This window comes from Podarcis pityusensis (genome assembly GCF_964106645.2).
Source record: "Podarcis pityusensis genome assembly, chromosome: 1".
Lineage (NCBI taxonomy): Eukaryota > Metazoa > Chordata > Lepidosauria > Squamata > Lacertidae > Podarcis > Podarcis pityusensis.
Window position 1 is genome coordinate 83,008,757 of NC_138028.1, and position 27,999 is coordinate 83,036,755.

Genomic DNA, 27,999 nt, shown 5'->3' on the forward strand with positions numbered 1-27,999 from the left:
AATTTCAACAGAACTTACTATGAACAGAACTAAGATTGGAAGCAATCCTGAAAACTAACCATGATTTAACTCTTGCATGTAACAGCAGTAATTTAGCTGTCATTGTCAACCAGTGATGTGGGGTTTCTGGAAAACTTCTGGAGGGAATTTCGATACAAATTATAGAGTAAATTGCATGATATAATTTGTGGTGCCTTAAGTGATTTAAATTAGAATATTTATTTTATTTGCATTTAGAGGAAAAAGCCAAAAACATTGCCAAGCTTTTTAAATATTTATTAGTAACTGGCGTGCATTCAGTATTATGAACAAACTTATGAAAGTGAAAAGTTTCTATGGAGAAATAAAGCACTGGAAAATGTTACACCCACATCACTATCTCAGCTAGACAATCTACTTCCAGAATCCTTTTAAAAGCAGCAAATCTATTTGTTTGCTCCATTATCTTCAGTATAGGTCCATCTTTTCCCAGGCACAGGTCAAATAAATGCATTTCTCTCTAGAAAAATACCAGTCGCAATATTTTCCTTTCAAGATGCCCGTCTCCACCCCACCCCCAATGCTCAAATAATTACAACCATTCATATGCAGATTTGCACCTCCATAAATTGTACAGTTTCAACAACATCCTGCTAGAGGGAAGGTCATATGCCTCCCTACAGCCCCCCAGGGTGACCTACCATACTGTTTTGAAAAGCACCCCAGTGCCCTATATCAGCTTTTTAGGGGGCACATAGGGAAGACGGTATTGGCAAAAATCATCTCCCTGTACCCTTCCTCCAGCACACCACTACTCTTACCACAAGACTCAATCCAAATCAACAATTGCTATTTCAAACAATTACCCTAAATTTCAACTGTATATAATAATGAAAACTCAATGAGTACTATGTTGTTTGCTGGCATACAGAATAAGAATTCTAATTCAGGTAAGAGCTTGTCAATGGAGTTTCATGCAGCAGCATTACCTGAACCATCCTCAGCAAACTGCTTATTCTGTTATTTATGTTATAACAAATTAGAAAAAAATACTTAGTGTTCAGTTTTAATTTTCTGCAATCTCTTCTTCCAATGTGACTCAGATACCTCATTTCCAGTACATCTGATATTACCCTCTTTATTCACTCTTCCTTCTTAAAAAAAATATTTTCTGACTTGAATTATCAGCCCTCACACTTTTCACACATTATCATTTTCCTATAGTTAAATAATGAACATGTACAGTGAACGCTTGGGTTGTGAACGTGATCCGTGCAGGATGCACATTCACCATCCGCGTCTGTGCAAGCGTGGGTTGTGGTTCGGTGCTTCTGCGCATGTGCAAAGCGCGATTTAGCACTTCTGTGCATGCGCAACCGCCGAAACCCGGAAGTAACCCGTTCCAGTACTTCCGGATTTTGGCGGTCCGCAACCTGAAAAAACGCAACCTGAAGTGGCTGTAACCCGAGGTATGACTGTATTGCTGATTTTCACCCTGAAGCCCTTTCATTCAGCCACCAGACTTCCCAATTTACCAAGGCTACCAATACAGTATAAGTAAAATGACTCTCTAAAGTGTTCCCTGGTATTATTTTCTTCATGTCCAAATATTACCTTCTATAGCCTTTCTAGTTGTCTCTTATCCACCTAAGCTTCCTTTTAGAAGAATCTGTTTCGTGATTTTCCCCACCTTTCCCCAGACACCATTACTCAGGTCACCATTACTTACTTACCCATACTGTTTTTTCACCTCACTGAACTTAACTCCAAACCCTTAGTCAAGGCAGCCAGTTTTGAAATTCACCCATTTCCCCCCCCCACAACTTTCCCCAATTCCTTATCCTTTACATTTTCATTAAAGCATCAACAGTCTCAGGTGAACCATGACAGCAGTACCTTCAATCTGCCTCCTTACACAAGCTCCACTATTCTTTACACCTCCAATTCATACATATACAAAGGCTGTACTACTGATTACAATTTCTTCTGCTCCCTAAACCCATAATTTCTTCACTCTAGAACACTATCAACAGTGTTTATATTAGGCAATAGTCTTCCTGAAACAATACCATATTCTTTTTTCAAAAACTTATTGGCATCTCACTCACCACCTCAAAGTACCGTATTTTTCGCTCCATAAGATGCATGTTTTTCCACCTAAAAAGTAAAGGGAAATGTCTGTGCGTCTTATGGAGCGAATGTGTGGTCCCTGGCAGCGGCAGAGCTGGGAACTTTGGTTCCCGGAGTGGCACGTCGCCCGTGCGAGCGTCCCCCACCTGTGCAAGGGGGTGGGGAAAGGTGAGGCAGGGGAAGAGGGCTTTAGAACACTCTTTAGAGTTCCCTCCATCTGAGGAGCTCTGTGACTTGCATGAGAGCAGCCAGGAGCCAGCACAGAGGGGGATCTTTCTCCCTCGCGCGCTCTGTCCAATTGGGATGGGGAGCTTTTTTGTTGCTTTCCTCCTCTAAAAACTAGGTGCATCTTATGGTCAGGTGCGTCTGATGGAGCAAAAAATACGGTAATGCTATCTGTATTCACCAAGGCTTACTAGACTAGAATTCTAAGGATACAATTCTGTGCCACATGCTGCAGTAGGTTTTTAGCTTTTTCTATTTTATCTGTAAGCTGCCTTGAGTCCCAGACAGAGTAAAAGGTGGGAAATAATGATCATAATAGGTGGAGAGGAAGTAATGGCATATATGATACACAAGCCCACTTCTTCAAGCCACTTTACAAATTAAGCTGTTGTTTTGTTTCTCAAGCCACTTTGCACAATATAGATGTAACTGCAAAGCTTCCTAAAAACAATCTCACAAGAGCTAGTAACTGTTTAAAGATGTTTATCCAAATAAGGCCCAGTTTTTAGCTCTAGTGCTGCAAAGTTCCAAGAATATCTTTATTCAGATCCTAAAGAGGAGTGTCTCTTAAACAGCTAACTTCAAATTATTGTCAACAGTTTTCCATCATATTAAAACAAGTTTGGCTTGAATAGTTGTTTTTAAAAATGTCAATTTCCTGCCGTCTTAAACAACTAGGTTAATATTAATTTAGCCATAAGAATGCTAGTCCTACAGTTCATCATCAAACCAAATCAATGCCCTAACACAGAGATGTCCAACAGGTTGATTGTGTTTGACTGGGATCCCCAGGAGGTTCTGACCTGAACCCCCCCCCCCAAAAAAAGGGACATTCCTCCTCCATTCCTCCCTAAAAAAGCTCAACAACTTTGACCTGAAACCTCCCCAACAAAGGGGTAGATCACTGCCAGTTTTTGTTTTTTATTCTGTGAGTAGATTGCAGTCTGTTGGGAGTTGGACATCCCTGCCCTAACAGATTCACTGTGTGAAAAGAAGATATTCTATGTAAAATGAAGAACCATTTTTTCAGATATGAATATTTACACCTAAACATATGCATTTCATTCTCATTGATAAAAAAACAGCTCTAGTCTAACCAGTCACCATCAGATCTTGCTTCTACGTGTAAGTATGGACTTTTTTGCAGGGTGGGAGGCTGGACCAAGGCAGAATAAAGTAGAAAACACATTACAGCAGCAATGACAATATTACCCAGTCAGCAGGTTCCTATATTCCCATATTTAAATGCACAAACTGTCACAAGTGCTATGATTCTTATATAGGGATTTTAAGGACATTACCTCTACAGTGGTACCTCCAGTTACGAACTTAATTCGTTCAGGAGGTCCGTTTGTAACCCGAAACCGTTCTTAACATGAGGCGCGCTTTTGCTAATGGTGCCTCCCACTGCTGCTGCACTACTTCCGCTCGCATCCCGGGACAAAGTTCCCAACCAGGAGACCTACTTCTGGGTTAGCGGAGCTCGTAACCCGAAGCATTCATAAGGTGGGCGGTACGTAACACGAGTTTCCACTGTATAGCAAAAAGAATAGCATGCAAAATATATACAGTGCAATGTCACATACTCAGTTGCTAGATTTTGCACTGCCCTGATGGACATACGTCAAAGGACGTTTTGTCTCACAAACCAGGCCTAAACAGAAGGCCCATAATGCAAGACCTGTGCTGCTTCACGTTCCCTCCCTTATAGTCACTTTTAACCATTTGTCTTTTCTCTCTTTCTGCTTTAAATTTATGTGAGTTATAACTATTTGCTTTTACCTGTCTCCTCTTTAAGTCTTATGTGCTTTATTTTATTTGCGTGTTTGTATCTTATGCTGGTCTGCGACCTTAATAAAGTTTGTTGTTGTTGTACAGTGCAATAAAGACACACAGTCTTGCAGTAATATCCACCCTGCTCATATTAAATTAAAGCTTGCTGGCTGGGTAGACTCAAGCTGGTGCTCTTGAGCTCACTAAAGAGCTTCTGAACCAGCATATGCCTCTACTAATGGAAGTGTGGGGGCTATATTTGCATATTATCCCCCCAGCCCCTGAAAACAGGCTGCAGATAATTGGCAGACCTGTCAGAAGAGGGAAGAAGGTGACCCAGAGGCAGGAGAAGTGAAATCAACAAAAACTGCTTGCTTTCTCTTTGCTGGATCAAAAGCACTTATGTGAAAGTAAGGGCACCAACTGAAATGCACCCACACTCAACTTAAAAACGTACACTTATTCTTTAAAGTGCTTTACAATTCTATTCGGGTTCAATATTTCCTGCTTTCCTTTTATTTTTCCAATCACATTTGAAGGGATCTCTGAAATATTCTGATATGTGTCCTTGCCTGAATAGTTGCTAGAACCTTCTTCTCTTCATTATCTACAGGGAAGGGCAAAGTTCTCATCATACAATACAGGATATGTTTTCTTGCACAAAGATCAGCTTATCACTATATACTGTCTCTTCCAAGTGAACAAGGTTTTCCAAACAACTGGAAAGAACGGGAAACACATATACAGCTATGATTCATTACTGTGATTTATACTTTTCATGATAAAATACATTTAAGGAATGGAGACATTACCACAGTATACTCACTAATTAGTTAAACTTTATCAAGATTTAGATATGATGTAGTGTAACTTTTACCTAATCAAAGCCTCTATCACATGTGAATCACACTGGCCCCACCTTCAGGCATGGGTGTTGATTTCACACAAACACACCATGGAAGCAAAGCTGAAAGCCCAGTAACTCTCTGTGAACCACATGTACATCGCCTTGGGTTCCATAGTGGAAGAAAGGTAGGATATAAAAAGAATAAATTTTCAGAAATAAAACAATGCCATGTGAGTCTCTCTGGGTATTCCACAGATGGGCACTACTACCAAGAAGGCTATACTCAGATGACAGAAGTGCCTGGAGTGAAGTTTCCAAAGAGGACCTTAATGTACATACAGGTTGGTATGAGAGCAGGCAGCCCTTTGGGTACTTGAGTCCTAAGCCTTGTAGGACTTTAAAGATAAGCTGCAGCACTTTGAATGGTACTTGGAAATGGACTGGAAGCCAATGTAAGTTTCTGAAGACCAGTGTGATGCGTTTCTACTGATTAGCCCCAGCCCCTGGTGGCTATATCTAGAACTAACTGCAGTTAATTCTTCAAAGATTCCCACATATAATACATTTCAGTAATTAATCCTAGGTGTTACAGAGCATAGAAAACAGTGGGCATCAGAATATCGTATAGGTGACATGCCATATAGAACAGAGGGGAACAGTTGGGGTTGCAGGGAGAATTATCAGTATGGAAATATAAAGGAGGAAACAACTGATAAATGATTGTACTGATCAAGGAGCTGTGCATGCTGTATAGGTGCAGAAGGAAAGAGGCTTAACAGAGAGAGGGGTTCAGGAATAAAAAGGATTAACAGGTAATGACTTAAAAGGAAAAACAACAAGCTAGAATAGTACCCCCCCAAAAAATCCTAGTTAATGTTACCATGCAATCTAAGTTAATATCTAAAAGCGGCCTTCAAATTCATTTAAATTGTTGAGGAGTTAGGATAATAAGGAAAACATAAGATACTTCAATTCCTGAAGTGCTTGTTCAAGCAAACATTAACAGATGAGGGAGGACCTGCTCCATCCATTACCAAGGTGACTTTGTGTACAGGAGATAAAAAGGTTTACTTCCTGAAAAGCAGGGCAGAGGCAAATGCTGGGATGTCTTCTTAACACTTTCAATTAGTCTTCCTTAAATAAAAACATGGGGTCTATATAACTGCCCAGGAAGCATTTGTGAGAAATACAGATGGCATGCTCTTCTGAATAATCCCTAGAGAAGAAACCAAACTTCTTCACTTTTCCACCATATGAACACAAAGTAAGAAGCAAAGGAGAGGAGGGCTTGGTAAAGGTAAGAAGTGAAATATGATGTACAAGATATAAAAGTATCAGCTAGTTAACAAGTAAGTATCTTTGCTTTTCAGCAAGATCTTTCAAAGGGTTACTTATGGAAAGCGTTATCGTCAGGAGAATAAGTAATGCCATCTACATTTTGCAACGCTATGATTACACACCCAACACAATATGGAAGACAAGCCCCGTTTCTATATTTCCAACTTGGTCCCCTCACTCCAACTATCGCCACACACCTACAGGCCGGGCCCAAAACTATAATTACAAACCTATTAGTAGATACGTTACCCTTAAAACAAGCGGCCTTAAGTAGGCCACCACCTTGTCAAGTGACCACGGTTTTATAGAACAGAAAGTGGGGGGGGGGGGGAGAGGAGAGAGAGAAGGAGCTTATCGGGAAAGGAACTTATCCACTCATGAGTATTACCGACAACACAAGCTGCTACCGGCACGGAACTCAACAGAAAAACACTTCGCAACCCTCTAAAAGCGAAAGTAACAGTAGCTGTCGCAAAGAGAGAGCGGGGGTGCGGCGGGGGCCACCTACGCGGGAAGGGCCCTGAGGGGACGTAGGTGGGGTGGAAGTTACACTCTCGGCCAGCCCACGGCAGGAAAAGGATGGGATGGGGAGGTAAGGCGAGCGAGGGGGAAGCACGCGACGCGGCTACTTCCTTCTCTACTCCCTCACTCTTCACTACCCCGAGGAAGGGCAGGGAGACGTTAGGCCCCGCCGAGCCGTTGCTGAGGGAGTCCCTCTCCACGCCCGCCTCGCCCTTAGGTGGAGGTGAGCCTCTCCCTCCCGTGCCCTCGCTACCGTCACCCCCCGGCCCGCCTCGCCTGGCAACTCACCCGCCAAAAACGTTCCCGCTGGTGCCGCTGCCGCCGCCGCGCCTGGCTCCCGCCCTGTGAGGCGAGGAACTCGCTCGCTCGGCCCAAGCAGTGAGGAGAAGCACCAAGCAAGGGGCGCGGGGCGCGCACGCGCGCTCTCAAAGCCGTCCGGGCTCGCGACGCGGCTCGCCGGTTGGTCAGGTTGCTGCTCGCCCGCGCTCCCCCACGCGCGCGTGCGCACTCGCTCCCCAGTACACCCCGCCTTCGCCTTCCTTCGCTCGCGCTCTCGCGGGCATGCGCGGGAAGCGATAGGCTGAATGAAGGAAAGGATTCGTTTGCGTAAAAGGGGAGGAGCTGCGCGTCTACAAATCGTGATTGAGGGAAGAGAGGAGCAGCAGCAATAGCAACAGCGGCATTTCCACACGCATGCCCCGTCTCGTGGTACCCGAGAGGACCAGGACCACCTTACGAAAGAACTGGGAGGGGTAGGGACGAAAGTATAGGGCGAGCATGCGTGAATCGTCCTCCCGTATGCAGATTATTTCTTGACGTCCCACTTCCAAGCACCTTATTGGCACGCTGCGGCTGAGATTGACAAACCTGATATCCAGTCGTTTATTAGACTTCATATAAGGTGACGATCTAGTGGTGTCATTGATTTAACACGGAATTGCTGATTATAATCTCTGTTGCAGTTTGTAGTGGATCATTTGTAATTGTATTTCTAGATATCCCAACGTTCTTTTAATATACATAAATGTGGTTTGTGTATGTATATATATAAGTTTAATTAAACATTACGCAAACATTTTCATCTGCACCTTTTTAAAAAATCTGTTTTTATTGTTTTTTTAAATTTAATGTTTAAAATGTGCTGGGCACTGTCCTGCAGCACAACCTTAAACGTGTATACTCACAAGTACTGCTCATTTATTTCAAAGGGTCTTAATCCCTGGTAAATTATAGGATCGCTCCAGCATTAAACACTTCTACTTTTGACAAAAGGACTCATTGCATAAGACAAGTTTGGATTCTTAAACATAAACATTTCACAGTCAGAACGTGTGAAAATAAATTTGCATGTCATCTCGTGTTCCTACCTTAATATTTATATAGTTCTGTATCTGAAGAAGTAGGCTGACACTGATCAAAGCTTCTGTTGTATTTAATATTAACCTGAGAATGTATTATTTGATCTGTACTTTAATTAAAGGTGACCATATTTCATCTACACCTTGTGAAGCAAGCTCTCCATCTAGCTGTGAGAGATGTGAATTTTTAAAAAAATGCAATTCTTGTATCCTGTACAGTATTCTATTTTCAGAATAAAACTTACTGTATTTGGGGACATGGAATGCAGAAAGCCAAGAGAGCGGTTGTCTAAAAGGTGATGAAAGAGGGATGGTGAGTACAGTGTCACACATCCCTAGGATTTGGAACCTGAGGGCAATACTTGAGATCGCTGACAAATAAACACCATGGGATTGCATGTTTAATGAAATGACAAAAGACCTTAAGTTGTGGAGAAAACAGAGAAGCAAGATATGTTGCGGTAACAAGGATTGAAAGCATATTTACAGTACTGTATAGACTTAAAATATTTTAAACAGCCATTCATTCCTTCTTCCCAAGGAATGATAATTTTGTGCAGAAAGGCTATAGAAGTTTCCAGCACATTTGCTAAATGTTTACAGACATGACTGTTAAACATAGAAGTTTGTGCTTTAGATGCATTCAGTGCCTTTTTTCCTGGGAGTACTCAAGAGTAAGCAGTACCAGCACCTTTCCCCCCAAATGTTAAAAGTGTGACACTTACTGTAACAACTTCATGGTGAGTACCGGCACCATTTTTCTATTAAAAAACAAGACTTCAACAGAGTATGTTCCAGAAGGAAGCCCCAAGATATACTGTATGGACATTTACAGTGGTTTTTTTGAGACATGCAGGCATCGTATCAGTGTGTGACACTGAATATTTTTAGGGGGCACTGAATACTTTGAACCTACAAAGTATTGGTTTGGCTGAATTAGCATCTGCTACAAAGCAGGGTGGGAAATGTCACATAAAACTGCTCCATAGCACAGTAAGATAACATACTAAAATAAATAAGCTTTTGTATTCATGATCATATGATCCCTTGATCACTTTCCTCTGTGGTGTAATACTTCACAAGAACTAAGATGTCCAGACACAAGCCAGGCAATTTAAGTAGCAGTGGTTGGAGCAGACTAAACTGAAATGATTTAGTTCCAGATTATTATATTATAGCTAGCGTCTATACAGTTTTTTCCAACTAAAATCCAGTGGTAAACAAATGGCAATTTGAAGAAGATATGTAGCAACTGCCCAGAGAGCCAGGGGCTTTTGAATGGTACTTCTGAGGCTAGTACAGCCATGGTTGACTTAAGACATTTTGCTTCCTGAGGCAAAGAACACAAGCAACCCCACATTCTAAATGGACTGGCAGCAAAATCTTATTTCCAACACTGACAATCGAACAGCATCCTCTACCACAGGCATAGGCAAACTCTGGCCCTCCAGATGTTTGGGACTACAATTCCCATCATCCCTAGCTAAGAGGACCAGTGATCAGGGATGATGGGAATTGTAGTCCCAAACATCTGGCGGGCCAGAGTTTGCCTACGCCTATACTACCATACCTGAGGGCAGAAGGCTAGCATAGGGGACACAGGGCAGCCTATATGGCCCATGCAGTTCTTTTCTCCAACACCCAACTTCTCATTCACTTCTTTGCCTAGCCTCGTCTGCTGTCCACACAAATAACTGCTCATCTCACAAGCAGAGCAATGCATGCTGGAGTGTGCAGGCTGGTCTGGCTCCCTTTCTGTCTGCTTGCTAAGTCAGGAGCCATTCCCAATTGTGATACATTGAGAGAAGGCAACTATGAATTGAGAAAGCTAGCTAGCTAGCCAGCCAGCCTGCACAGGCCCAGGAACAAGCAAACATCACCACAGCGAATGAGCAGGGAACAGACAGTGGTCTTACTAGGTACGGCTTCTTCACCCCTACTCCCTCAGTAGCTGCTGCATGAGGCAACCATCTCTCTCCCCCTAACGGTAGGGTCAGCTCTGCCTTTGACTGGATATATCATTGGGCTGCAGCTAGGCTGCCAGACCTGCTCTGACAGTGGTACAGAGGTCTTCTTTTTTTCAGTCTGGTAGCCAATTGTTGTTAACTCTTCAGATTTTTACCATACAATTCTGTGCATCTTTATGCAAAAGGAGATTTTACTGTGCTCAGTGCGGCTTATGCTCAGGTAACTGTGAACAGAATTGCAGCCTAAACAATGTAAATGCAATTTGTTAACATCTTTAATTTGTGATCTCAACTCCATGTTCCTTTCTTTTTTCTTTCACTATCCATAATCACAGATGTCTGTTGAGAAAGTTTAAAACAGCAGGCTTAACTTCTCACAAGATCTGACAACTGCAATCCATGTTGTGGAAACAATTAAAAGAACAAGTGATCACTTGATGAACTGCCCAGGGAAACCTACCATTTAACAAATCAGTTATGTAAATACTGATCCTTAGATCAATACAAAATACAAGAAATTCCTTCCAGTAGCACCTTAGAGACCAACTAAGTTTGTTATTGGTATGAGCTTTCGTGTGCATGCACACTTCTTCAGAATTCTTTAGATCAATAGTTAGTAAAAATAGGTTTCAACCAGCACTTTAAGAGCAACAGTGACTGGCTGAGCACTACAACATGGGGGAGGGGAGTACCCTGCAGGGGACAGAAATGTTGTCTTCCTCCCCTTCCTCACTAGGATGTTTATCTTCACTATCTGCTCTCGATTTGCAGACTTTAAGCAGCAGGATTTCATCCTGCCTGCTGTTTGCCACCTTTGGAAGGGGTCACAGAAGCTCAAACAACCGCAAGCGTGTATGAAAATTCTCTGACATTACTTTTGAGTATTCATGTTTTATTTAAATTGGGGTCACTTGTAGATCATTGGCTCACTTTTTAAATAAAACTTTTAGCCTGAAACATTAACCTGATTTTGGAGGTATGGGGAGAACCGTTCTATTCCAGGTCAGGTTTAGTTGAGACTTTCTAGTATTGGTTTACATTCTGGGAAACAGTACAATCCTAATCAAGTCTGCTCAGAATTGTGTTTGAGTCACTTGCATGAGTAAAGCAACTAATAAATATTAATATACTAATGATGATATCTGACTTAATTCAATGGAGCTTACTCCAAGGTATGTAGAGTTAAGACTGAAGCCCAAATTTGGTAGTTTTCAGTGCAAAGCTCTAGGTGATAAAATGGCCCTCAAAATTTGACACCCCCTCCCCCACCAGCCCTTGCACATAGGGAAAGCTGGGCTTGGGGAAGGAGGTGTGAGGGCTCTGGCAGGATCCTAGAGTCCTCCCACCTCCTTCCGAAACCCTAGTTAGTGTTTTCCCAGCTTTCAAAAAGAGGTGGGAGGTTCTAGGATGCTGCCAGAGCCAAATATGGGAAGGCAGCGTGAAGCTGGGGGTGGGGGGGGTGGGGGACACATGTCACAAGTACTCTTGTAGCCCACTTGGTATGAAAAGTTGGACCGCCCTGATCTAGCGTATCAGAATGGATTTTCATACTATGTTTCCATTCATAAGCCTAAGTCATGTGCCTAATTGCAAGCTTCCTATATGAAAATGGCTAGTGGTATTTGTAAGCCATGTTCTTTGAAGTCAAAATTGCCACTGCTTTCTTATGCACATTTTTATGTATGTCTTTCTGCCCGATGGAATATTTCTTCTCATCCCTGTATGCTTATTACCCAAACAGTCCCCCTTTGTCCTGCCTTACCCTGTATCTATATGTACATGTTTTTTAATGCTGAAACAAGGTTTTAGTTACATGTAGAGAGAAACACAAACATGAAACTATCAATATTTGGGAATTTATTAAAGTTAAAAATATCTATATATAAAGTTTTTTTTTTTTAAAAAAATGCCCTCTTTACACTATTGTCACTTTCAGATAAGACCAGTTTAAATGAATGACACCTCAAAGGAGACCAATTAACTAGCTAGCAGACAACACTTTTGTCCATTATAGCGGTTCAACAAGTCAAACTCGTGAATTTTCTAAGCTTCATCTTCTACCATTCTACTCAGGAATTCATTCCAACAATGAAGAGAAAACAGAAAGGACTATTTCAAATTGTTCAAACTATGTTCATCCCTTATTGTGACTGCTTTCTCTCTCTTGCCTGGTCCATGTGAGATGCTGTTCCATCCAGGATTGTAATGGGTTTGTTTGTGAGGGAGCTAGCAGTTGCCTGGTGGAGTCTTATCATTTTCTTGCAAAGGCCGGTACTACTTAAGATCCATGAAACGAATGTCCATGATGAGCAGAAAGTTCTTGGGCAACGGGCGAGGTGCTGGTGAAAGCACGGTGAAGACTTGGCGTTCAAGGTCAACTCCGGTGACTACAATGAAACCAGCCACACTTGTTTCAGAGATGTTCTCATCAGTGCCATCAGCAGTACTAACACTTAAGAGATGGTGTACCATGTCACGCCCAGGTGTAACTGGTACCAGTTTGAGTTGGTTGTCTTCCTGCGACATGCCCAGAGGCAGGCAGGAATCAGGGATAGTGGGGGCGCCCACTTTGTATATCTTGACATCAGAGAACTTCACATCAAAGGCATGTGGGTAGAAGCTTCCTCGGAAACCATAGAAATATTCGCGTATGCGGTCATCACGAAACTCCCGCCGGAAGTCCTTGGAGCGCTCGACCACTCCACCTGACTTAGGGAGCAGCACTGTCCGAACAAAATGAGGCAAGTCCCGCTTCAGCTCATTGTAGAGGCGCTCCTGGTCCAGAACTACCACAACATCAACTTCAAAGGCAGAGGCAGCATGCACAAGTGCCTGGTACCCAGATCCCTTCACCCAGCCACAGGTATTGATGACACAGCCACTGACTGAAGCCCGGCGGTTCACCTCGCAGCGCTGGTTAAATACATCGGCCAAGCGGGATGTAATCTGCAGAAAAAGATGAAGCAGCAGCATTAACCAACAGGAAACCACACAAATCTCATGGGTGAAAGTCTTACGAAATGAAGTTAGCTGACCTCTTTTAGAAGCTTCCGTCCTTGGAAATCTCCAGATTGTTTACCAATACTGAAGTTTTACCTTAGTCACACCCCACCCTGCTTTTCAAAAGTGAATCTGTATTACTTTTCTATAAACATATGAAGCTGCTTATTCTGAGCCAGACCATTTATACAATTAGCCCATAATTGTCTACTCGGACTAGCAGCAGTTCTGCACGGCCTCAATAACTTTCCCAAACCTGAGAACCTTTTAACTGTAGATGCCAGAGAAATAAGTTGGAAACTTAAGAGGCACAGCATACCTTCCCCAACCTGCTGCCCTCCAGATATTGTTGGATTTTGATAGGAGTTAAGCTGAAATAAGCTCCATGACCAATTCACTGTGTTTGCAAAAGACAAAAGCCTGCTGTTTTAAAGAGAAGTTTCTAGATCAACCAAGCAGCATCATATGTTTATTCAGCGCAGATGTTGTCTTCATTAATATTTTCTTTAATAATGAAATTATCAGTGTTTTTATTTTAAATATTTGCCTTCATCAGAGACACATCAAGTCAAACATATTAACAAGATCCTTCCTAAACTGTCTGCCTTACACAATTTACTTCTCAAACCAGTAAAACCAGCATGTCTTGTGTTAATGTCTTTGTGTAAAGGATAACGATCTGGAGTTTCATTGGTGTGGTTTTTAAGGATTTGATTTAATCAGAGACAGGTCTGTTATCCAAGTCAAATATATTAACAAGACTCTCCCCAAACAGTCTTGTCTTATACAATTTACTCCTTAGATAAGTAAAACCAGCATATTTTAGTTTATTGCCTTGTATAAAAGATAAGGATCTGAAGAGTTATCAACCATTAACCTAGCCTAGTCCTATGAAGAGTTGCAGGTGCCTATGCCTGTTCAAATAAAAAGGCTTAGGCAGCCCTACATCTACATGTTGGTCTCCAAATTAATGACAGTTGGAATATAACAGCATGCTGAAGCAGATTAACAGGGTTCATGATAATAATTTATTGACTAGCCATCTCTTGTTTGTCCTCCAGCATAACATAGTCAAAGGTGAAAATGGAAATTCAATTTCTAACTATCATCCCTATTCTCAGTTTGATAAGGATATAAAAAACCTAGCCCAGCCCAGCTCCATGAGACTAGGATGCATGCAAAGGATCACCATATCACATACTACTTCAAATATGCTGCTTACCTTGTTATAGAGTTTGATGTTAGTGCCAGGTGTGGTGGACCCAAAGTGATAGACCAGAGGGGCCTGAACTGAGAAGCCTTCTTCAACATCTGCAGGCCGCTCAATATAGAGTGCCCCCATGGTGCCTGGGATAGAGATTGAGCCCTGCCCTACATCCAGCTCCACAAAAGTGGGCCGGCGCCCTAGGCGCACAGCGTAATTCAGCAGCAGACGGCAGACTGTTGACTTTCCTACATCTGTGGGGCCCACCACCATGACACGAGGTCCCCGTTCATCCTCACGCTCAGCCTGCCACCGCATCTGTTCCAGGGCTGTATGGGTGTTGAGGTACAGCAGCATGGGAGTGTCCTTGGAGACGTAGGCTACTTCAGTCCGACCAGTTAGCTGTACTGAACAGCCATGCCAGGTGAAGACAGCCACTTTGGCACCAGCATCAAAGGTGAATTTCTTGTTGCGTGTCAGTTCCGTTCCAAAGACCTCAGCCATGCCCGTCAGAAGCTCTAGTTGGACCATTTGTGAAGCTTCAACCTCAAAGCGGAGCTCAGTCTCCCTCTCCAACTCAAACTTGGCCACCAGTTTCTTTTCATCTCCAGCTTCCTCTGCCATCTTGTTTCCTTTGCAACTGCTATGGATACAAAAAAATATATTAATTAAACCAACTAATGTTTTAAAAATGAAACATCTACTCTTGTTAGAAAGCTTGCAAAAGTACTGAGGTATCTTTCCTCTCCTGGTGTCCCATTTTACATAACATGTTAAGTTGGACAAAAATGCCCCCTATTATATATGCATTTTTCAAAGGGTGGACACCTTGCTTTCCTGTTTATTCTCTAACCTAAATATGTTTCTGGTTAGGCAGGAAGTTTCCCCAGGTGGTCCAGGGAGTCTGAGGGTTTGCCGTTGCTGGGGGACTGCTTATTATCAGTGGCCTAAACGATCTGGATGGGCTTGTTAAACTATACATTGAATTGTAAAGATCACAGAATTGTAAAGATCACACTCAAATCTCAGCTTAATCAGCCAAGATATGCACAACTTTCTGACACCTGCACACATCCCCTATGCACCATGCTTTGTGTGAATGAACAAACAAGCCAAGAAACTGAAGTTAGCCACAGCTTCCCTTCACGTACAAACCAGGAACAACAGTGAATTGCTTCCAAATGATCCAGGATCTGGAAGCCAACTTTAAACCATAGCTTTATATTCTGGCTTTAGAAGCCATTGGCAGCAACGATTAACCATAGCTTTATGAGCTGTTTTGCCAAATGAGCTGCCTGAAAATGCTTGAAGCTTCTGCACATCTCAACTTAAACTGAGATATGATTGTGCAAACACAGTACAGCACAAACTTCGTCCATCCCTCTTCTTTTGCTTGTGGTACATATTGTAAGCTGGATGATGTGCCACTTATAGGCTGCATGGGCTGGCTATGAATGTGTGCCTGGTGGCTCCATCTGAAGACAGCTAAGGCTCCGTTTTATTTAGGTCCCTAGTCAGCAACCAGTTTCACTGGAGGATCCTTCTGAAGAGAGGGTGGAGGGGAGCAGGCCAGTGCTCCCATACCACAGCAGAGTCTCAGCAAGACTTCTAGTGGCAACCTTTCCCCCACATGCTTAACTACTGAATTGGCATTGTACAGAGGGGGGAGGAGATCGATCCTGGGGCTGAATGTTGCTGATCTGTCATTTTGATCCATCTGGAACAGTTTCGATTCCGTAGAAGCGAAACCGTTCTAGATTTAACCAACAGCCAAAGATTAGGAACTATCCATAGGTCGTTGACACTGGGCGACACACTGCTTCCCCATTGGGGTTTCAACCCCCACCCCGTTTCGAGTGTTGACAACCGCGCAGCTATCGCCGCGTTTCAGTGCCTGCCCGGCAGCACAGAGGGGAAGGGGCCTAAGGCGAGGCGACGGGCAAGACTCTTCCCCACGAAGAGGCAGTTGCGCTCCTGCCTTCGCGAAGGCTGCACGTCTCCATGGAAACCGACCCGAGGCCTTGAGGAGCTGAGGAAAGTCACCCACCTACTGAATCCACAGGGATGCAACCACACGAGTCCCGGATCGGGCCAGGCAACGGAAGTGTCGCTTGTCCTGGAAGTGACGGCCGCAGCGATTGTGTGATGTACGCATGCCCCTGAGCCGCCTCCGCCTCCTTCAATTACCTGACGGGGAAGCGGTTGGTGTTCGCGCGGCCCGCTGGGAAATGTAGTTTCTGACCTCCATTTTTAACCCTTTGTGGTTCAGCGGCTAAATACAAACAAACAACCGCAGAAGCACGTTTCCTACTCTATAGTGTAGGGTTATTTCCTTCTCACCACCTCAGATCAAAAACACTCATCTGGAAAATTTCACTCTCCGTGGTTCTGAAGAAAGAGAAAGAAAGAAAGAAAGAGAGAGAGAGAGAGAGAGAGAGAGAGAGAGATTAAACCCATGCAGCCATGAATAATTTCTGCTTCTCATCTTTTGACAGAAAAAGGCATAGCATGGTCTTTGATTATTTGCTTACAAATTCACCAAACATCCACCCAAAGAAAAACAAGGCAGCACACTAACGATTTATTGTGGAATAAACTTCCTTTGACCAGAGACTATAAAAGCGTATGCCAGAAAAGGTCTCATGAAATTCAGGTTTCCCCCGGATTCTCTTTTACTATTTGTTTACTTAGAAAAATACACAATGTTGGGCATCAAAGCCAGTACTAAGTCTTCCCAAAATAGTCTGTTTTGTTTTAAGGGTTCAACTGATGAACTTCCAAGTTCTTACTACTCAGACAGATTGTACCTGCTGCTTGCTACTCTGCACTGAGTCAGTTGTGGTGTAACTGCCCACCCCCCCTCAAATCTCCAGTCATACCATTACAAAGTTCTCCTTCCCTCCAGCATTGTTCAGTAGCTAAATGTGCTTTACTGGGTTGAGCAGCAGTTTAGAGGCAATGAAGTTGCAAGGATGTCACTTATGGAAGAATCCTATACATGTCTATACAGAAGTAAGTCCCATTGATTTCAATGGAGCCTACTCAAGGCAAGTGGCTATGGGATTCCTGCCTTAGTCTGCCTTGCTGCCCTGAACAGGTCCACCCAACAGGATATTTTATGCTTTTTCCATTTGCATCCTTTAAAATGTCAGTTCTAAATTAGGGAAAATGTTCATAATATTTTATTATTAAACCACAACTATGTTACATAGCTTTGTCATGTTGCTCCATTCTTCAGTTGCAGCTACGGAAGGTACCCTTCTCACTCCACTTAGTTACTGACTGAAGCAGAAACAACAGCAAGTGTAGGTGGGGGCCTTTTTGGAAGTGGTCCCCAGACGGTGGAACTTTCTCCTCTTGCAGCTCTTTAGCCTCCAACCTGCAAACCTTTCAGTGGGTTTAAAAAGCCCATTTATTTCAGAATTGCCCTCTCCTAAATAAAGCCTTCATTGTTGGGGGGGGGGCAGAGGCAGGGGGGAACTACCCATTTTAAAATAGTTCTTTACATTTGCAGGGAATTTACACTGCTGTTTTGTTTCAACTGGTCTACCTTTTCAAGTATTTGCTAACACTGCTGCCGTTGCTGGGTTTTTGGATTGCTGTATGTATTGTGTTTTTATGACATTGTGAACCACCTTGAATGGGCTGTGCCAAAAAAGTGGCAAAGGGCCTATAAATAGTATTATAAATAAAAGGGACCCTAGGTGTCTGGATGTAGGCTAAGTTTGAAGGAGATCAAAGAGGCAGCAAAAGGTAGGGAGAAAAAAGATTAAGCGAAAATGAGAAAGGAAACGAAGTATAAGTCAATATAATCAATTCCTTTGGTACAGCCCATATTCATCCTCAGCAAGAATAGAGTCATCTTCAGAACGCTATTACCATGACAGAGATCTTGGATCCTTTTTATTTGAAGGACATAACAAGATACAGCTTCCAGATGCTTCTGTACCAAACATGATTGGATCAAGTCTGTTGAAGTCAGTAGCACAACCAAGAATGATGTTCTGAGCATCAGACCACTGATTTAACTGCAAACATCACTGTTAATCAAAAAAGACTTTCCCCCCCTGTTTTGTGGTTTGTTAAAGGTGGCTTATTAACCACAGAAGACCCAAACAGTTTTTATACTACTATTTGAGTGTTAAAATGAGAAGGAAAGAATGAGATGTCTGCAACTTACGAAAATGACATAGTACTTTGGTGGAAACTGAAGTACAAAGGATCTCGGAGTGCTGTAATTCTAGAACAGCAAGAACAGCCTGTTTGTTTGTTTTATTAGGGCCCTACTTGCATGACTTTCATTCAGCTTGTGGCAACTTAGGTTTTGATCCATCAATCGGGGCTTATAGCACCGGAAGCAATTGCAGCTCCTCAAGGCAAACATAAATACACAAAATAGTTTGGCATGCAACCTTCCTAAGGGAGATGAACTGGGTGACTGTGGAAGTCCTTAAAACAAACATTGATGCATTGATGCAGCACCTGCTTGCAGAAGGACTCAAGAATTCAAAAGCTTGCACATTTTTAAGCCGGCAGAAGCTGATCTATCATATCAGATGGGTGTGCCTCCAACTTGTACCTTCAGGCTGCGTGGTGTATGCTTCCACGGAAGAAGGCTAGTGTTTCTTAGTCTCTATAGCACCAGCAGGACGTGTTTGGTCTTCCTGCTGCTGCTTAGTAACAGACTAAATGGATGCTACTCCTCGTCAACAGAACTGGATGCCCAAACTCCTCTTGGAGTTAATGGCCCCACATTGATCCTAAGGCCAAATTCGTCTGGCAACCACGTTGCGGGGAGGGGGAGGGAATGATGAGGTTGTCGACCTATTCGTTAGGGGAAGCCTGCTGGGGTGCGGGGTAGCGATGAGAAAGTCTAAGCAATGACAGAGCCTGTCAAGGTTGAAGCGCGTTGAGAGATCTGGGCCTTTGCGTTTCGGGGTGTCGCCAGGATCCTGGAAGCCCTAAAGTGAGTGGCTAGATGTTTTGGGGGCTGGGGTGATGGTGGAGAAGCGCACCGGAGAATGATATTGCAGATTTGCAGCCCGTGACCCTGAGCTGCGTCTCTCGCCTCTATCCCTGCGTCAGAGTTTGCCACGGGCGCGCAACGTGGGATTTATCACCTGCGCGTCCTTCTCCCTCCCCATCGCCATCCCTGTCGCCGGAGCCACCCCAGCAGCGCCCCCGCTTGCCCGGCTCCCTGGTCGCCAGCTGCCCGTTCCGCCGATCTCTCCACCCCAGCGTGCCCATTGCGCCTTGCATCCCTGCTGCGGCGGTGCTGGTGGCCCCTGCTTATCCCCTCCCTCTCTGATCCGTGTCTCCGGCCCCTCTCTGACGTAGCAGCAGGCTGAGAGAGGGGAGGGGGTGGGAAGGAAGAGAGTCGAGGAGGAGGGAGGGAGGGATGGATGACTCACAATGTTATGATGCGGTTCCACAACACACAGCCACATTCGTCTACCGACGAAGCACAAAAGCAGCCCTTCGGCGGCCCTGAAGCTGCGCTCGCCTGGACTCGACCCCTCGCCGCTCGGCAGCAGGAGCAGGAGCAGACACGGACAGGCAGCTCCTCGCCGCCGCCGCGCATACGCGCCCGGGCGCAGGCTTCAAGGTGAGCAGCGCGGAGGGCAAAGGCGGCGGAGGCGGAGGCGCCGCCGCTGCAGCTGCACCTGAAACTTTGCCTCCCTCGCTCGCGGGGCTCTTGGGGAGTTGCACGTTTCGCCTCCACCTCCGGGCCGCGCCGAGAGAGCCCGATCCCCTGCTTTCCCCCCATCTCCGGCCAAGTCCCTCTGGGAACTTCGCGACGCCAAATCCGCCTTTATTTTCCTTCCGCGCAGGCAGCCACGTGAGTCAGACTCTGCGGTGATTAACGCCTCGAGTCGCCCCCCCCCCGCACGCCCCCGACACCTGGACTCCTCCCACTTCACTTCTTTTTCCTACCCCTGATTTCTCCCTTCTTCCCCCCGCCCTTCTAGGAGAGACGAAGTGGACGGGTGAAGTGCGAAAAGCAAGGTAAGAAAGCAGCGCGCAGGGCTTTCTGCTGGGACGCTTCTCGCGCGGCATTGCTCTGGACCCGGGCTGCTCTTTGTGGGGAGCTGGAGTTGCGCGCGGCGTTACTGCTGCTGCAGGACGGATTGGGAAGCGCTAATGGCCCATGCCCGCACGGTGGACAAATGCATGAGGCTGCTGCTGGGGCTTCCGAAAGTCAGCTTTTGGGGGGTTGTAATGCCGCTTTGCTGTCGACAGGGGGCGCGCCCGAGAGTCCCTGTCAGAACGGGGGCGGACGGGAGGAGGCTTTGAATGAACACGCATGGAAATGACGTCGAGGCCCCGGTAGAGGGCCCTCTTGCAGCCACAATAAAAGGCCCGTGACAAGGGTGGGTCGGAAAAGGGAATATTATCCGAGGCTGCTGCTCGTGGTGGGGGTCGTTTAATGCAAGGGGCAGCGGGGTACATCACCAGAGGGTTGGGTTTAGGCAATGCAACGTTGCTGGCCTCTTTTCTCAAAGGTTGCTCAGAGGCCTTAGGGCACTCTGCATATTTCAGAATGTTTTCCAACGTTGCCAGAGTCATTGGTTATGTGACATGCTGTGTAATAGCAACATCTACAATTGGAAGGCTGTAGCTCAGATGGAGGACAGCTGCTTTGCATGCAGAAGGCGCCAGGTAAAATCTCTGCGTAGGTCTATGACAGCCCCCTTCCTGAAGCCCTGTACCCAGTTAGGGTAGGCAACATCGAGCTAGAAGGGTCAATGGCCTGACTCGCTATAAGGCAGCGTTGTGTGTTCCATATGAATAAGAGCAAAAGCAGAAAAGCTGTTTCTTAACCAGATGGGCCATTCAGATCATGGGCGTTGCGAAACCCAAGACTCTGATTCTGTGCAGGCTTAACTGGGAGCAAATCATACCATACTCAGTGAGATTTATTTCTGAGTAAACATATGTAGGCTTGAGCTGCATGGATACAATTATGCTTAAAGCAAAAGCATAATGAAACCCTGGCCTTAACCTACAATTAGCTGACCAGGTTACGAAAGTTGTGAGGATAAGCTGAACATGTTGTTCAAGGCACCTGAGTTGTGGGCCTGTTTGTGTAAACAATGAGAACAATAGGCTGAACCAGGGATTTAAATCGTGCAGACCCCAAACCGCTTTGCACAAATTACAGTGGTACCTCGGTTAAGTACTTAATTCGTTCTGAAGGTCCATTCTTAACCTGAAACTGTTCTTAACCTGAGGTACCACTTTAGTTAATGGGCCTCCGGCTGCCGCTGCGCCACTGGAGCACGATTTCTGTTCTCATCCTGAAGCAAAGTTCTTAACCTGAAGCACTATTTCTGGGTTAGCGGAGTCTTTAACCTGAAGCATATGTAACACGAGGTACCACTGTACTACAGTCCTGTCTCTCTTTGAGTTCCCTCTTGAACTTGGTAAAAACCAGGCTGATTTCCTCCCCCCCCCCATTTTCATTGCCTTTTTATAGAGGTGGGTGGAGGATTCTAATTACCGAACTGTCTGAATGTGGAGCAAGGGCCCAGTGGTAATTATTCCAGACGGATGAATCCACTGAGCTTTCTATCTGCTCAAATACACATTCCATGCTGTGTAGTGCAGGACATGCCATAACTTCCACCTCAAGAAGAGGACCAGATCACCTCCTCCTGGGTCTGACACGCACAGTAGGCTTCTCCCAGGGCTGATAATTGCTTGCCGTTGTCTCTCCGCAGGTGACTCCGCTTTCGGTCTGGTTCTCATCTGGGGGGGCCCTGGCAGTGCAGCCCCCCCAAACTTCACTTTTCTGAAACACGGCTCTAGCCAACCTGCTTCGCTGTTTCACTTGCGACCGCCTGTGCGGGGGCTGCACGGCGCCGGCTCCCCCCCCTCGACAGGGCATTGCTCTCCAGCCTGTCATGCCCAGCTGTGAGCCAGCGCCACCCGCCGCCTGCCTCCCTACCAAGACCTTCCGCAGTTACCTGCCCCGGTGCCATCGAACGTACAGCTGTGTTCACTGCCGGGCACATCTGGCCAAGCACGATGAGCTCATCTCCAAGGTACGTGCATCTCTGGGACATGGCAGCAAGTTTAGCTATACCGCTGTTATTTATCTGTGGTCTTCCTGGATCTCTGGCATTGTGTGACCCCCCCAAAGCAGTGCCACCCCAGGGCCCAACTAGGACAGTTTCTAAAAGATGGCACCCTACTGGTGGGATACCTTGCTAGCAATACCTATCGGTCTGCCCAGGAACAGACCTGATCTTTCTCGTGTCTGGGGATTTTTGCCTTGAAGCAAAGCAGTTGGGTTTGGGGGGGAAGTGGGTCAAAGAGCCTTTCAAGGGAGAGGGTCGTAACTCCTATACTTTATTTCCACAGTCTTTCCAGGGAAGTCATGGTCGCGCCTATCTTTTCAATTCTGTGTGAGTCTCTTACTGCAATTGGTTTTATTTGGTGTGGGTGGGGATGCGGGGGAGATTGGAAGAAGCAGAGCAGAGGCAGAGGGAGAGAGGTGGTTTCGTTTCACACCGGAAGAATGTAGAGCACTGCTACATCTCATCCGTTCCATTAGAAGGAGGGAAATATAGAGTGATGCTGCTAGGGTGGGGTGGGTTAGGGTTACATTTGAGTATTTCCAGGGGGAGGTCTTCTATATAATGGCCTTGATCCATCATATCTCACTCAGCATTCCATACTATGTAGGCATTCTGATAATCTGAGCTTGACATACTGAGCTCTGGAACTCAAGAGGAACAAAGCAACATTACCTCTGAATATGTGCCCCTCAGCACCCACTACCTGGGGCTTGGGATAAGGGCATCAGCCAGCAAGGATGACTTCTAGCTAGCATTACACCTGAGCCATTCTCTTTTTAGAAATGAAGCACATCTAATAGAAATTAAACAGTGCGTAATTTCTGTCTTATTGTAGTCTTTGTTCCCAAAGTCTCATGGTCAATCCTTAATTCAGCGCTGGATTCCTCCCTACATCATCCTGCTGAACTTAATGGTAGCACCACCAGACCTTGCCCTGGAACTCCTCGCATCTTGCTTTGTGTCCTTGCGGCTCTCTCTCTCTCTTGGGTGCTGGCTCAACCATCCACAGGATGTTGCACTCTTGACCTTCAGGCATGATCTACCCTTGATTTGGAATGGCTGGCAATGAGAACTCTCTTCCCTCTGATCTAACAATCAATCAGAATCTCTACAAAGTGTTTCTTATTTATGTTGTTTCCTTCAAGATGAACCCTTCGTTCCTCTGCTCTTTTGACGACTCTTGCTGAATGCATCTGCAAAGGCCAATGTATGAGTAATCTCCTGCCTCACTACATAGAGATGTGCCAGAGGATTGCTGGTCATCCTTCAGACTTCTCTAATATATGCAAAATATAGCTCATAGTGCAGAAGGCTCTCTCTAGGTGCCTCCCTGTGTGCCATGTTTTTGACAGTGAAGAAAAGCACATAGTTTTTCCTTCTCTTCATTTCTAATTGGCCTTTGGCAGGGAGAAGGCCTAGTTCCAAGGCAGACCGACTGAGTCATACAGATCTAGCATTCCTCTGCCATACTTGTTGAACCTAGCCAAGCAAACTGTTGTTTTGGAGCGGTGAATTCTTTCTGCCTGAGAAGTAAATGCTCTTTTCTCAGTGGTGGGAACCTGTGGGATTTGCAAAAGCAAGGACCTGCTGGGCCAGTTCTGCGGGGAATGGCAAATAGGATGTCTTTTACAGTTTGTGGAAAGTTCCTATTGATAGTTTCATATTGGTGAATTGACCATTGTCTGACAGCTGGCGCATTTCATAAGCGAGTGATGATTCGGTGGCTCTTTTTTCCAGTAGCATTCTGGTTTTGCCCTTACTTGGGCAAACATGAATGGAAAAGTTCATCTAAACAAATGTTATAGAATAGCTTTTATTCCAGCTGTGAAACTGGGTTTATCGCCCTTTTGGATGTCAGCCCAAAAAAGAGACAAGCAATGCAGTTATGGTGCCTTACACCTCACTGGAGAGTCTGAAGTAATTGATGGGAGACCAAATCTTAGTGTAAGGGTAAGATCTGAATTTCTTTCCCTCTGCCCCAGAGCCCCCTAATTCCACATCTTAGAAAAATTTAACTTTTCTTTCAATGTAGATCGGTTTGAAATCATGAGGGGAAAGTCCTAGTCTTTTGATGGTCCTTGGCTCCAGTAACTCAAGTCTGGCTGCCTCCTGCTTCCACCAGGTTGATCTGCTTTATCATGCCAAGAGGGCATTGGCTAGGATAAGAACATGACCTAAAGACATAAGAAGAGCCCTGCAGGATCAGGCCAGTGGCCCATCGAGTCCAGCATCCTGTTCTCACAGCGGCCAACCAAATGACTTTGGGAAGCCTGCAAGCAGGACATGAGGATTCTCTATATAGTAAGAGATTCTTACGACGAGCTGAAGAACCTTATATTTAGGAGATGATATTTGTACTTTCCAGGGCAAATGAAAGTGACACTTCCTGAGTTATTCTAGGTTCCTCGTTGTTTCTAGGCCCCTAGCCTAGCAGGGGAGCCTGTTGTTTTGTTTCTTCCCCCCTGCTGTTGGATTGGAGAGCATTTTTAAGCTTCCCTGAAGTTTAAACCTTTGGCACTTCCTATGGCTCTCAAGTTGTCATAGGCCGAACACCCCATGTTTCAGCTGACAGAACAGCAAGCTTTTAAGACAAACTCCTAAGACAATTGTTCAGCTGGCTGCGGTAGCCTCTGTGTTACAGCTAAGCATGTACCATCAAGCCTGGGACGAGGCAGAGATATCGTGCCTTGAGTAAAGATCAAACACATCTGTCAGAGCTTTCTCTTCCCAGGGACCAGTGTGGAATTGGAATGGTTCTTCCACTACAATGTGAATGTGTCCCAGTCACACTGGGCATTTCTCCTCATGGCCACAGGAGGCCGCTGTGGGATTGAATTCAGAACTCTTGTTTTCAGTGCCCCATCTTGGTTCCTAGATGAATAGGCTGGCTTTTCTTTTCTTTTTCGAGACAAATGGTAAAGGCACGAGGAAGTGATTTATTTGTTTTATTTAAAAAGCTTATATCCTGCTCTTTCCCACCAGGTGGATTAAAAAGTGGCTCACAATGTAAACTTATTAAAACCACATCAAATGTGATTATATTTTAAACTGCCATATAAAAACCGCAAATTTATACACTAGTATAAAAGAACCACATGTATGGGAACAGCATTAAACACATTATCAAGCTGAAAACACTCAGCCAAAATCCTTCTTAAACGGCTTAGGTTTCAGTCAAACGCCTGAACGAATATAATGTTGGAGTATGACTGTTCTTAAATCTATATTTTTAAAGCTTAGGAGACACGACACTTCTGCATCCTAAGAAAATAGGTGCTTAATAGGTTTTTATCTGGAAACAGGAACTGCTGAGATGTGGTTTCTCATAACCAATTGTGTAAGTCATGTTTCAGTTGCTGAGAACTTTCCATGAACCAATCACATGAAAAAAGTAGTGGTGGGGCTTGAAATCCTTTCTTCTTCTTCTCCTCCTATTTTCTTTTGTCTGTCTCTGTCTGTCTCTGTGTGTGTGTGCATATGTGTGAGCAAATGCACAAGTGTTAGGACAAACATAGTTCCTCACACCCTCTTTGCGTAGCGTTTGTGGTAAACTCCCTGTGAGGTAGAACAGAGCAGGGAGGAACTCTGAGAAAGATAAAAAGAGATAGTGCCTTCTAATTTCTTTGACTGCAGGGTTAATGTGGGCTGCGGTCCGGCCGAACAGCGCCTCTTGCTCACCGGCCTCCATTCAGTCGCTGACATTTTCTGCGAAAGCTGCAAGACAACACTGGGCTGGAAATATGTGAGTACTGAATACTGGTAGCTTACAAGTCTAGACAATAAATCCCCTTTCGAAACAGGATTCTTGCAAGCAACCTTGTTGGAAAGAGTCAAAATGAGGCAGCCATGGAAAACCTGTCTCTGACTCTGCCCAATTGAGAAGGACCAGGCTGACCCCCTGCCCTACATGTGGGCAACAAGGTCCTTGTCAAAGCCTTATTACTTACTTACTTACTTACTTACTTACTTACTTACCGCCTTTATCTTCCAAGGATCTTAAGGTGGTGTACCTGGTTCTCCTCTCCGTGCCATCCTCACAACAACCCTGTGAGGTAGATTAGGCTAAGCGATGGTGACGTGGCTTAGTAGGGATTTGAACCCTGCTCTCCCAGGTCCTGTCAAACCATTACACCACACTGGCCCTGAGAAACCATGGCACTCAGCCTCTAGCTGTCAGGCCACACTAGTAGAAACTCTTGATTCCTACTTCCCCTGTTGTAATTGTGGGTGGTTTTTTGTTCACACACCCCTTTTTAGAGCAACTTTTGTGTTTGGGGTGGTGCATATTCTATGGAGTTTGTGTGTGTGTTTTTAGGCAGATGTCTGAAGCAAATGGGGTTAATTCTCCCAATCTCCTCCTTTGCCAGGAACAAGCCTTCGAGACCAGCCAGAAGTACAAAGAAGGGAAGTACATTATTGAGATGTCACATATGGTGAAGGACAACGGCTGGGACTGAGGGGGACTCTGGGCGCACACCCTCCTGCGTAGCATGCCTTGCCCTTTCCCAACCCCACACCCACAGCTGGCATCCCGGCACAACCAACCCGCCCCACCCCCCACCCCCACCCCTCCTGCATAGCATCACCTGTGGGAGTGGAGATACCAGGACCCTTCTCCCAAACCTCTTGTACTTTCTAAGAATGCTGGATTCGCAGAGTGGAGGACCCCACCCCTGCCCTTACAGCAGAAGGGGAAGCTCAGAGGGTTCAGGGGACAGTGCTGGGGGTGTTGGATTGGATTCCACATGATCTATATGCTGCCCTCCCCCACCCGCTGACAGCGCCTTTTGGGTGGAGCAAGCGGTGGCACCCGGAACCGCACGCAGGTTTTGCACTTTTGCAGTCCGTTACGTAGGACAGAAGCAGTCCTTCCTGGAACAGGACAGAAAGGGCTGTGGGCACAGGGCAAGCTCTTGAGGAGATGCCATGGCTTAGCGGCAAGTGTTGCATGAAGGAGGATCTAGGTTCAATCTCTGGCATCTCCAGTTTTTTTTTATTTTAAAAGAACCTCACGGAACGGCTAGAACAGGCCCTGGATAACTGCTGCCAATCAACATTGACCAGGTTGAGCTAGAAGGGCCAAGAGGGTCTGAGTCAGGAAAAGGCAGCTTTTTATGCTCTTCTCCTTTCTTGGGAGAAATAAAAATTGCGTTTGACAGCCTACCAGTGTTGGGGAGAGGAAATCCCTCTCAAACAGGAAACAAAGGGATCCTAGAGATAGGGGGCGGGCGGGGGGGGGGGGAGAGCAGCCCCTCTCCACATGGAGCCATGGTAGTTCACAACCCCTTTCACCCCTCCCATTCCCTGACACTGCCGTGGTGTTTCCCCCCATGTCTACTCTATGGAGTCTATTTCTTTTGTTTTGGGTCGCCGTGTGCTTGTGATCCTTGGGCACCATGGCTCCCCCACATCCCCCCACCCCACATGAAGACAGGATGGGGGGCAGGTGGGGGTAAAGCCTCAGCACTGTCACCAGCGCAGGAATTTTTTTTGTATAATAAAGGTGTTTTATATTTAAAAAACAAACAAAATCAAAAAGAGCCATGCTGCTAATGGCGTCTCTTTTCCTGCTTCC

General features: G+C 45.3%; 3 protein-coding genes across 11 annotated transcripts in view; 1 reads left to right on the plus strand and 2 right to left on the minus strand.

Moving 5' to 3' along the window:
* The window catches only part of ZDHHC5 (zDHHC palmitoyltransferase 5), a 41,765-nt gene extending 34,508 nt beyond the window's left edge, over positions 1-7,257 (minus strand). Inside the window, exon 1 of the mRNA XM_080994341.1 lies at positions 7,103-7,257. The gene's annotated coding sequence lies outside the window, so the exon portion shown is untranslated. The remainder of the gene's footprint in view (positions 1-7,102) is intronic.
* A 4,722-nt stretch (positions 7,258-11,979) lies between these two features.
* Positions 11,980-19,924, minus strand: CLP1 (cleavage factor polyribonucleotide kinase subunit 1; the record flags this gene model as incomplete). Of its 7 annotated transcripts, none has more annotated exons than XM_080994776.1 (4): positions 11,980-13,085; positions 14,362-14,986; positions 16,655-16,731; positions 19,755-19,887. In XM_080994776.1, the coding sequence occupies 2 exons, from the start codon at positions 14,965-14,967 to the stop codon at positions 12,414-12,416; spliced, it is 1,278 nt and encodes a 425-aa protein (XP_080850902.1). In that variant the 3' UTR covers positions 11,980-12,413. The 7 variants fall into 7 exon arrangements, with proteins under 7 accessions (XP_080850902.1, XP_080850901.1, XP_080850900.1 ...); XM_080994775.1 differs by having other exon boundaries at positions 16,531-16,731; XM_080994774.1 differs by having other exon boundaries at positions 14,362-14,983; positions 16,391-16,731.
* YPEL4 (yippee like 4) lies at positions 19,814-27,964 on the plus strand. Of its 3 annotated transcripts, none has more exons than XM_080995931.1 (6): positions 19,814-19,948; positions 20,313-20,349; positions 22,065-22,388; positions 22,708-22,751; positions 26,058-26,166; positions 26,792-27,964. In XM_080995931.1, exons 3-6 carry the CDS (start codon positions 22,248-22,250, stop codon positions 26,879-26,881), a joined length of 384 nt encoding a protein of 127 aa, XP_080852057.1. In that variant the 5' UTR covers positions 19,814-19,948; positions 20,313-20,349; positions 22,065-22,247; the 3' UTR covers positions 26,882-27,964. The 3 variants fall into 3 exon arrangements, with proteins under 3 accessions (XP_080852057.1, XP_080852058.1, XP_080852059.1); XM_080995932.1 differs by lacking the exon at positions 19,814-19,948 and adding an exon at positions 19,976-20,182; XM_080995933.1 differs by lacking the exons at positions 19,814-19,948; positions 20,313-20,349 and adding an exon at positions 20,415-21,003.
* Positions 27,965-27,999: the final 35 nt, after the last annotated feature.

Bases quoted from the DNA above. Each gene is read 5' to 3' on its own strand.
- YPEL4 (XM_080995931.1), top strand. From the start codon at position 22,248: ATGCCCAGCTGTGAGCCAGCGCCACCCGCCGCCTGCCTCCCTACCAAG. The intron at 22,752-26,057 runs GTGAGTCTCTTA...CTTTGACTGCAG, and splicing joins GCCTATCTTTTCAATTCTGT to GGTTAATGTGGGCTGCGGTC. The intron at 26,167-26,791 runs GTGAGTACTGAA...CTCCTTTGCCAG, and splicing joins CAACACTGGGCTGGAAATAT to GAACAAGCCTTCGAGACCAG.